At 35.8% G+C, this 11198-nt stretch overlaps 1 protein-coding gene and 1 long non-coding RNA gene across 3 annotated transcripts; one reads left to right on the top strand and one right to left on the bottom strand.

Annotated features, from left to right (window-relative positions):
* Positions 1 to 3739: 3739 nt before the first annotated feature.
* LOC149676828 (uncharacterized) lies at positions 3740 to 5346 on the bottom strand. Its single transcript, XR_016366640.1, has 2 exons — positions 4880 to 5346; positions 3740 to 4058 (listed from the first exon to the last, which is right to left on the bottom strand). It is a non-coding gene; the product is annotated as an uncharacterized LOC149676828 (long non-coding RNA).
* Positions 5347 to 9169: 3823 nt separating this feature from the next.
* On the top strand, positions 9170 to 10442 carry LOC149676827 (uncharacterized). 2 transcript variants are annotated; one of them, XM_089838401.1, is made up of 3 exons: positions 9170 to 9374; positions 9468 to 9751; positions 9833 to 10442. In XM_089838401.1, exons 1-3 carry the CDS (start codon positions 9358 to 9360, stop codon positions 10336 to 10338), a joined length of 807 nt encoding a protein of 268 aa, XP_089694527.1. In that variant the 5' UTR covers positions 9170 to 9357; the 3' UTR covers positions 10339 to 10442. The 2 variants fall into 2 exon arrangements, with proteins under 2 accessions (XP_089694527.1, XP_089694526.1); XM_089838400.1 differs by having other exon boundaries at positions 9468 to 10442.
* The last annotated feature ends 756 nt before the right edge of the window (positions 10443 to 11198 follow it).

Below are 11198 nucleotides of genomic sequence, written 5' to 3'. Positions count from 1 at the left end.
TGGACTTAGGGGGGGTTTTTTTTAGGGTCCTTTTTAGGCTTTTTTTTTACTTAAACAAGCTAAAAAGGGGGTAAAAACCTAATATTTTTTAAGAAAAAAGAAGAAAATAAGCCTAATATTGTTAATAAACTGTAAAAAAAGCCTAAAAAGGACCCTAAAAAAACCCCCCTAAGTCCAGACTCTAAAAAATTCAAGCCATCCCCCAAGGCAAAATTTATTCAATAAGAAAAAAAACAATTCAGGTGTTTACAAAAAAATTCCACAAAAAATAATTTAAAGAGCTCCTTACAAACATTTCTACAAAAAATAATTTAAAGAGTTCCGTAAATTAAAGTTTAACGCGTAAAATTAAATTAAGTGGTTATAAAGTAAAAACAATTGAGAATCTTAACGTTAATTGTCCACATCAGCTTGAAGGAATCGTGTAACGCAAATCCAAGAAATGTGCCATCTGGAATTAGCGTCTGGAATAGCTGATGAACTCCCCAAATCTATCGAACGTTGAAATCATCTACTAGGAAACGTCTCCGACTGATCAGCAGCAGAGAATCATTCGCCTCTAAAAACAAAATATATTAATAACAAATATTAATCCATTGCCTACCAAGATAATAATTTAAATAATTAATGAAAAGCCGGTCCTTTATTTACGGCGATAAATTACTCAGAAAATAATAATAATAAACTAACAATTAACTCTGCCTGTTTCATTAAAACTAGATAAATTATTAAAAGGCTTACATTTGCTGCGAATTAAAAAGTAGCTTCCATAAATTGATTCCAAAAGCGATTTCAATGGCGGCAAAGAGCTCTAGATTCTGGATTGATTCCTTGACGTCAAAGAGAGAAATGGCTGATCGTTGACGAAAGGCGTGTTTCTTCGTTTGAAATAACTTGAAAATTCATGAACACGTGATTTCCAAGAGCAGAACAGGAAACGATCTTGACTCCACGATGCCGATCAAAGAAAGAACTTTCGGCTACTCCAGTACAAAGGTAAACGCGAGAAATTCAAGCCAAACACGGGCAAAAATATTCCAAAGCCGACAAGAGTCCGCGGTAGAGAGGCAGCGTGACAATATGAACTCGCATTACGTTTGACGGGCTCGCGGTAAATAATTTGGTCAACTAGGGTGTGATTTCTATCGGGAAATGAAGGAGCGCACGCGCAGTAGGCCAATCGAGGGCGTAAAAATTTCTAAAAAATATAGACGTCTACGATGAGAGTTAAAAGTTGCGAGACCAATTCTTTCTCTCCTGAATAGACCAAAAAAAGGAATGAAACAAACGGTATAAGCTTGAAAAAATTGATTCGAAATATACTTTTTAATATTTTTTTACTCAACGTCTAATAAAAATCAATGAAATTTTTACGCCCTCGATTGGCCTACTGCGCGTGCGGTCCTTCACCATTTCCCGATAGAAATCACACCCTAGTTGACCAAATTATTTATCGCAAACCCGTCAAACGTTATGGATTAATTTACAACTACACTTGACTACCCTGCGTGGGATTTCAGTACCAAATGATCGTTTCATAGACGGAGTCAGTTTGCTAGATACCTTAGCGACAGCTAAAATTAAGCAACATTAAAACCGGATACTATCATAGGTTTATAATGAAATGCACTTTTTGTTTTTACATCTATATACTTCTGGTAATACATAAAAAGTTGTAGTTTAACACTCTGTTATAACTGTAATCATTTCATTAGGTATCACACTTCTTGTTTTTATTTTGCTTAAGATATTACCATAAGATCATAAGATATGTTTCATAAGTTTGTCACTGGTCATGAAGTGTCGTCGATGAAACGTCATAGATTCTGGAAAAGCAACGCCTGGGCATGAGGCACTGTCAATGGTTTAGTGCAGACTAAATAGGAAGATGGATTGCAAAACCGCGAGTGGTGTCAGTTCTCGCGTCCTTCTCAGTAAGTCTCTAGCATTTCGAAGTATAGATAGTGTCATACTTATGGAACATATCTTATAAACCTATGATAGTATCCGGTTTTAATGTTGCTTAATTTTAGCTGTCGCTAAGGTATCTAGCAAACTGACTCCGTCTATGAAACGATCATTTGGTACTGAAATCCCACGCAGGGTAGTCAAGTGTAGTTGTAAATTAATCCATAACGTTTGACGGGTTCGCGATAAATAATTTGGTCAACTAGGGTGTGATTTCTATCGGGAAATGGTGAAGGAGCGCACGCGCAGTAGGCCAATCGAGGGCGTAAAAATTTCATTGATTTTTATTAGACGTTGAGTAAAAAAATATTAAAAAGTATATTTCGAATCAATTTTTTCAAGCTTATACCGTTTGTTTCATTCCTTTTTTTGGTCTATTCAGGAGAGAAAGAATTGGTCTCGCAACTTTTAACTCTCATCGTAGACGTCTATATTTTTTAGAAATTTTTACGCCCTCGATTGGCCTACTGCGCGTGCGCTCCTTCATTTCCCGATAGAAATCACACCCTAGTTGACCAAATTATTTACCGCGAGCCCGTCAAACGTAATGCGAGTTCATATTGTCACGCTGCCTCTCTACCGCGGACTCTTGTCGGCTTTGGAATATTTTTGCCCGTGTTTGGCTTGAATTTCTCGCGTTTACCTTTGTACTGGAGTAGCCGAAAGTTCTTTCTTTGATCGGCATCGTGGAGTCAAGATCGTTTGCTGTTCTGCTCTTGGAAATCACGTGTTCATGAATTTTCAAGTTATTTCAAACGAAGAAACACGCCTTTCGTCAACGATCAGCCATTTCTCTCTTTGCTGTCAAGGAATCAATCCAGAATCTAGAGCTCTTTGCCGCCATTGAAATCGCTTTTGGAATCAATTTATGGAAGCTACTTTTTAATTCGCAGCAAATGTAAGCCTTTTAATAATTTATCTAGTTTTAATGAAACAGGCAGAGTTAATTGTTAGTTCATTATTATTATTTTCTGAGTAATTTATCGCCGTAAATAAAGGACCGGCTTTTCATTAATTATTTAAATTATTATCTTGGTAGGCAATGGATTAATATTTGTTATTAATATATTTTGTTTTTAGAGGCGAATGATTCTCTGCTGCTGATCAGTCGGAGACGTTTCCTAGTAGATGATTTCAACGTTCGATAGATTTGGGGAGTTCATCGGCTATTCCAGACGCTAATTCCAGATGGCACATTTCTTGGATTTGCGTTACACGATTCCTTCAAGCTGATGTGGACAATTAACGTTAAGATTCTCAATTGTTTTTACTTTATAACCACTTAATTTAATTTTACGCGTTAAACTTTAATTTACGGAACTCTTTAAATTATTTTTTGTAGAAATGTTTGTAAGGAGCTCTTTAAATTATTTTTTGTGGAATTTTTTTGTGAACACCTGAATTGTTTTTTTTCTTATTGAATAAATTTTGCCTTGGGTCACGTTCATTTTTTTCTTTCATTTGTTTCGAGGTGGGGGATGGCTTGAATTTTTTAGAGTCTGGACTTAGGGGGGGGGTTTTTTTAGGGTCCTTTTTAGGCTTTTTTTACAGTTTATTAACAATATTAGGCTTATTTTTTACTCTTTATTGATAATATTAGGCTTATTTTCTTCTTTTTTCTTAAAAAATATTAGGTTTTTACCCCCTATTTAGCTTGTTTAAGTAAAAAAAAGCCTAAAAAGGACCCTTAAAAAACCCCCCTAAGTCCAGACTTAAAAAAATTGAAACCAAGTCTAGTATCCAAATTATTTAAAAAAAACAAAGAACCAGGTTTAAAGCAAAATTTATTCAATAAGAAAAAAAGAACCAAGTGTTTACATATATTCCAAAAAAGAAAAATTATTAAAGTATTCGGTAAATTAAAGTTTGAACGCGGAAAAAATAAAGAGAGTTGAGTAGAAAATTAAGTAATTACAAATAAAAATTATGTAAATTTTTTTGTCTTCTAGCTTCGGTAATTTTGTCCGTAGTTTTGGAAGTCATCGCCGAGAGAGATGGCAAGACATCGCGTAACGTATATCCAATAACGAATGTCATCTGGAATCATCGGAATAACCAGCGACAGAAAAATTCAAGAATATCAGCCGCATCTAAAAAAGAACATTAATAACACATATTAAGCTATTGCCTACTATAATCAATAGGCTTCAAAATAATAATTTATGTCAATCTCGTAGAGTTACATAATTTAAGAACAGGTCCTTAATTAAAAACACCGGCTACCAAATTCATAGAGAGAAACCAACTAACTGGCACCCTGAATTTAAGAAAGACTCTGGATAACTATTTCCCATAATTGTATAGAAAATAACTTTAGGAAAACCAGCCATTTATTTATTTTAAATTAAAATTATTCCCACACTACCCCTAAATAAAAACTATGTTTAAATGTGACAAGGCTTAACGTAGGCTTAGGGCAACCTCGTGTTTAAAGTTATCTCTGCGGGACTTGATTTTCGAAAATAACCTCTAAATTAATTACGTATAGCTTAATAATAACGATAGCTCCAACGCTAATTTTAGGAAAACCTTTCATTTATTTAATTGAAATTAAAACTATTCCCATATAACCCATAACTAAAAAGGAGAAGCCGTAACCTAGGCTTAGGGCAAAATAATATAATTATCTCTGCTGGACTTGATTTTCAAAAATCCTTGACATTATCTCTAAATTAATTACGTACCCGGATTAATCGCTTAATAATTATGGCCCCTAAACTAATCAATAAGTTATTGTCTCGGCTAAGCCTTGTCCAACATCTCGTTGTAAAATTTTATTTATGGTACTTTATTTTAAATAAATAAATCAAATTTACTAACATTTAACACTAACTAGTTTAAATACTTGAAATAAATAAAATAATTGAAGGGGAGCTAGATGAGTTTGGATTATTGTAAAGTTAAAACTTACGGGCTGTTACAGCACGTGGCGAAGCGATGGTCACAAAGTCTTAAAGAGCTTCGAATTCAGCATGCGTACTTGGGGAAATCGGTCAGAGAAATGGCGAAACTATCAAAAATCGACCACAAAAGCCACGATTCCGATCCGCTGAGCGAGAAAGGTTTTCCTCGACGGGTTGAAGGCAAGGAATGAGCTTCGCCGCTAATAGTTTCCAAAAGAGTAATTCAATGGCGGCGAAGGGCTCTAGATTCGAAGCTGATTCCGTGACGACGAAGAGAGAAATGGCGAAACTTCAGCGAAAGGCCTGTTTATTCGTTGATTGGGAAGAGCGGAGCTGGAACGATCTTGACTCCACGGTGCCGATCAGAGAAAGAAACGTAGATTGTAAAACGTCTGACAAGCTCAACTCTTAGTTTCCAACGTTAGTGGCGCTGCGAACGAAGGAGTGCGCACAAAGATGCGTCGTGACTCTGGCGCGAAATTAAAGAACAGTGCTAGGCCTAAATAAATTGAATAGCAATTTACATACCTACTTATACGTTACGCCTATATATATATAAACAATAAATATTACAATAAAGGGTCACGTCATAGGTTACGTCACAATTACCGTAATGATCAAGGTCATCTATGACGTCACAATTACCGTAATGATCACCTGACCTGTGACGTCACAATTACGTAATGGTCACGTGACCTGTGACGTCACGATTACGTAATGGTCACGTGACCTGTGACGTCACGATTACGTAATGACCACGTGACCTGAGACGTCACGATTACGTAATGATCACGTGGCCTGTGACGACACGATTACGTCATAGGTCACGTGACCATCGGCTGACAGTTTTAAATACAGAAATTCATAATCCTGGAGTGGATTATTGTTATCCGCTTAATGACTATGGCCTTGTGCTAATAATCTGATATTATGAATATAGTTGCTATTTTATGCTTCAATATATTTCAGTGAATCGGTAGCTTGTAATTTATTGGGCCCATTGGAATTAATATAATCACTTGGAAGTAATATCACCACTTGGAATTAATATAATCACTTGGAATTAATATAAACACTTGGAATGAATATAATCACTTGGAATGAATATAACCACTTGGAATGAATATCACCACTTGGAATTAATATAATCACTTGGAATGAATATAACCACTTGGAATGAATATAACCACTTGGAATTAATAAGTAAACTTACAAATAAAAATGATTTTATCATCCAGATTTATGAAGATTAACGCAAATTTTTATTTTCAAAAATAATACATATATTTCAATATTAGTATATTACATTTGTTTTTATTAAAGATAAATAATTAAAATGATACAATAATTTATTGAAATGGATGAATGTCGCGTCCAGATCCTGAAAAAAAGAACAAGTTTTAGCGTGGATAGGTGCGCGTTCATGATTGTTCCTATATCCAGATTCTGAAAATAAAATAAATGAAATGAATATTTATGTATATAATAAAAATAATCTAATAATGATAAGGCCAAAATCAATTTGTAATACTCCTTGTGATTTCCAATGTGCTAAGGTTGTACACCACCCAACAACGATCTATGGCTATACAGTGGCTCGCATAGATTATACAGTTACGAATAGTGCCACATAAATCTCACCCGTCAGGTAAAATTACCAACATTTACACTCGGTAGTGGGTACTATCATAGGTTTATAAGATATGTTCCATAAGTATGACATTATATCTACTTCGTAAAGCTAGAGACTCGCTGAGAGCTCGTTCGAGATCGACAAGCGAGAATTGACTGTAAGCAGTCCCTCTTCCTACTTAGACTGTACGTCGCTTTACGAGAATCTATGACGGTTCATCTACGTCACTTCATGACAAACTCTCAGTAACCAGTGACAAACTTATGAAACATATCTTATGACCTTACGGTTATACCTCAAGAAAATTAACAAGAAGAAGTATGACACCTAATGAAATAATTACAAATATAACCGGGTATTAAACTACTACCTTTTATCAGAAGAATATAATACTTCTCTTCGAGAGAAGTGTACCACAAAGCGAGGTAAGCGTAACGTCACTCTTCCCAACATCGGTACATTTGGAGCAAGGTTACTAAACCGAATCACCTACGCGACAAATAGTTCCCTCGTTTATACTCTATTAGCATTTAACTATTTGGTAAGACGCGCTTGCGGATTTTTGTCCCACCCCAAGACGAGGTTTGTGCCTTTGTGGGTTGATTGCTGGGGATTTAGTGCTAAACAATTATAGAATTCACCGTAGCACGGTGCGATGCCCATCTGAAGTTTGATGAGCGGGAAAGCAAACAAAAAGGGTGAGCCTGGGAAGAATGACGTTACAGAACTAAAGTGTTAAGAGAATACAGAGTCATCCTTCTTCTATTATCCCCTTCTGCTTTTATGTATTACGCGCAGACCAATATTTTAAACCTACGCAATTAACGCTTAATTTCTCTTATCGATTAAACCATAAGTTTATAAGATATGTTCCCTAAGTATGACACTTTTTACACTTCGTAATGCTAGAGTCTTACTGAGAGCTAGTTCGAGAACGACTTGCGAATTGACTATACTCGGTTTTGCAGTCCATCTTCCTATTTATTCTATACCAAGCCTTTGACAGCACCTCACCAGGCGTCGCTTCACGAGAATCTATGACGTTTCACCTACGTCACTTCATGACACGCTCTCAGTACGCAGTGGCAAACTTATGGAACATTTCTCATGAACTTATGATTAAACTTGAATTTCTACATTTGTTTGCATCTTTCTATTCATTTTAACCATATCACTACCAACGCGCCACAACTGTGTCCTAACATTGCAAAATCACGCACCCCAAACAAACACTTAAAAAACAACAAACACATTTAAACGCTCATTTTAAACTTTCTAAAAATTACATTCAGCAGCGAACCGAAGCTTGAACACAATAAAACAACATAAAGACAAAATAGATCATAAAATCACAATAAAACAGCGAAAAAACGCCATAAAACAGCATATAAATACACAAGAATGCACATAATAAACCCTCAAAATAATAGTATAGGCATGGATAAAGAATGAGCGTGAGGAAATTTGTTTTCACGCTATAGGATAGGCAACTCCCTATCTCGAACGACAGCTTATTCTGTATATACTCTGAGTAGTATACAAAAGAGTCTTTCGCGTCAGTGACACCCAGTTGACGCCTGACACCCAGTTGACGCCTGACACCCAGTTGACGCCTGACACCCTGTTAACGCCTGACACCCCAGTGGCGCCTGACACCCAAATTGGCGCCTGACACCAAGATGGCGTCCTCACACCAGATTTTTCGGCGTAGAAAAACCAGGGGAAAGCTTGACACCATGTTGACTTTGTGAATGGCGTGGAAATTTTCAGGGATAATTCCATGACGTTGCTGGGGGAAATTAGAAAATCAGGCGTCATGTTAACTTTTGGCGTTGTGACTGAAATATACATGATAGGACGCGTGATGCGCGCCTTATCTTTATTGTCTTTCATAAGGGAAAACATATGTTAGGCTTAAGACTGAGCGTCATATTTCCACAACTTCACCTGAAACTAGAATTCATCGCATCATTATTTTGTGGCACCAGATATTTGTGGGTGCCTTATTGAGTTTGACAATGTGGCGGGGAAATACGTATGGAAAAATACGTGACCAATAGGGGGGGGGGAAATACGTGTGGGGAATTCATTGTTTTCAATAGCGTCTTCCTATTTTCAAATCAATACGTTACACTTATCTGTCTAAAAAATATCTAGGTATATTGGCTCGAATTTCTTAAATACGGCGCTGGAACCGTTATCTTAAATAGTATCCCAACACCTGCTTCAAATAGCGTATCATTAACGTAAGCCAAAACAGAGACGTAGAATACACTGTGTTTGACCTAAAATATATTATTGGAATACACTATGTTAGGCTTAACATTTTTAACGAAGTAGGCGGGGAATATGAACGGAAAAAAGAGTGTACGGTTTTCGGATACGACGGTGTACGTAATTCCTCAAGAGGACAGGGTGAACCATGAATTTCATAACCTGCAATGGTTTAGAATGCAATTAAAGTGTAAATACGAATACATTTTATCTCCGATATTGGAGTTGAAAATTGAACTTTTCGCTAATCCTTGTCTTACACGCGACTCGAGGCTTTCTACGTCACGTTGACTTTCGACAACGTGGTGGGAGGGGAAATTATATATGTTAGGCTTAGAGATTAGGTGCAATATCGTCTTTCGTCAACGTGTTTGAGGGTGCCATGGTAAATACCCGCGTTCAGAGCGTCATGGTAAATTTCCGTTACGTCGTTGATTGAGAAAATACACCCATCATATCTTGGGTGATCGTCCCGCGATAAGATCCTATAAAAGACGCGGTAGTTTAAAAGATAAGTCATTTTACGACTCTTCAAGCTTTTCACCCCTGCTAACGATATCCACGTGTCATCACTTAGAAATGGACTCAGTTAAATTGTAAGTATACTCTTAACAATATAGTTAACCCTTGCATGTCCATTTGTATCCAGACTTCTAATTAGAGTATTCGGTTAATTTTTACTCCATCAGGGTCGAATCAAAAGCGTTCTCCGAAACTAACAATACGCCGGACACGCCTTCCTGTCCTATCTGCTGTAGTGAGGATGGTAGAATGAATTCACCCATTACTTTAGAAGCCGCCGTTAGACGAAACAACTTAAGACGAATTGAAAAATTTGGTGCTATCGGGTGGAATAAAGATTACGGAAAATCTGAAAGGACTACAGATCCCGAAACGGGGGATTTACTAATAAACCCCTCACCGAATGAAGTCTATAATGTAGACGATGGTGAAGGTTATATATGGCAATACGGTAACGGCCCTAATATAAATTTTGGTTTGAAACACTTAGCGATGTACAGATTACTAACTTCTACAGTACAATTACCCGCAGGGTCATTAATTGACATGTTTGCTAGACAGTTTCCATGTATCATAAATAAGAAGACCCATCAATTCAAATTGAAAGAATTTGCGGGAGATACTATCTACGTATTTCTCGTACACCTCACACCACACAAAATGTACGGAATGCCAAACCCAAATATTTGCCATTTAGGGAGTTGTCATCCCCGCAATGAGGAGGAATGTAAATTTCGCACCTTTTATTACGGTGGATACGAATTTCATTGTCCATACCAGTACTTAAGAGTTTTGAACTTAGCTCATCATATGTGTATGTTTATGGTATATAAAACTAACAAAACCGTAAGGAAAAATTATAGTGATGAAAACGACCTAGCTACGCATTATATATTCAAGGCTCTGCAGATTTGCAGGTTAGCCGAGTGTCTGTGTGATAACACTCACAGTTTAATGTTTTACGAAGTGCATTATCACATGAGATCCAATGACGCGAATAATTATTTCGCGAATAAGTATTTCGCAGACTTTCTTTAATTAATAAAACGTTTGTAAGTTCTACATTTTGTAGGCGAAGGATAGTGTTAAATGCTAAACAATATTTGTAGAATCTCGAATAAAAAGAAAATGTTTGAATGAAATGGTTTCTAATTATTTTACGTAGGTTTAATATAATTAATATTTTAAGCCCTGTTCAAATATTTCTTATTTCAGCTCAAACATTTCTTATTTCAGTTCAACCATTTCTCATTTGAGTTCAAACATTTCTTAATTTCGTTCAAACATTTCTTATTTCATTTCAAACATTTCTTATTTCCATTCAAACATTTCTTATTTCCGTTCAAACATTCACGATTTCCGCTCAAAGTTTCACGATTTCCGCTCAAAGTTTCACGATTTCCGCTCAAAGTTTCACGATTTCCGTTCAAAGTTTCACTATTTCCGTTCAAAGTTTCACTACTTCCGTTCAAAGTTTCACTATTTATGTTCAAAGTTTCACTATTTATGTTCAAAGTTTCACTATTTATGTTCAAAGTTTCACTATTTATGTTCAAAGTTTCACTATTTATGTTCAAAGTTTCACTATTTATGTTCAAAGTTTCACTATTTATGTTCAAAGTTTCACTAATTATGTTCAAAGTTTCACTATTTATGTTCAAAGTTTCACTATTTATGTTCAAAGTTTCACTAATTATGTTCATAGTTTCACTATTTATGTTGAAAGTTTCACTATTTATGTTCAAAGTTTCACTATTTATGTTCAAAGTTTCACTATTTATGTTCAAAGTTTCACTATTTATGTTCAAAGTTTCACTATTTATGTTCAAAGTTTCACTATTTTTGTTCAAGGTTTCACTATTTTTGTTCAAAGTTTCACTATTTTTGTTCAAAGTTTC

The sequence above is a fragment of the Phalangium opilio genome, unplaced genomic scaffold, assembly GCF_054372755.1.
Source record: "Phalangium opilio isolate 3A_F unplaced genomic scaffold, DU_Popi_V2 ptg000045l_1, whole genome shotgun sequence".
Taxonomy (NCBI): Eukaryota; Metazoa; Arthropoda; class Arachnida; order Opiliones; family Phalangiidae; genus Phalangium; species Phalangium opilio.
Note: the sequence above shows the minus strand (reverse complement) of the source record. Positions and strands in the feature narration are given on the sequence as shown.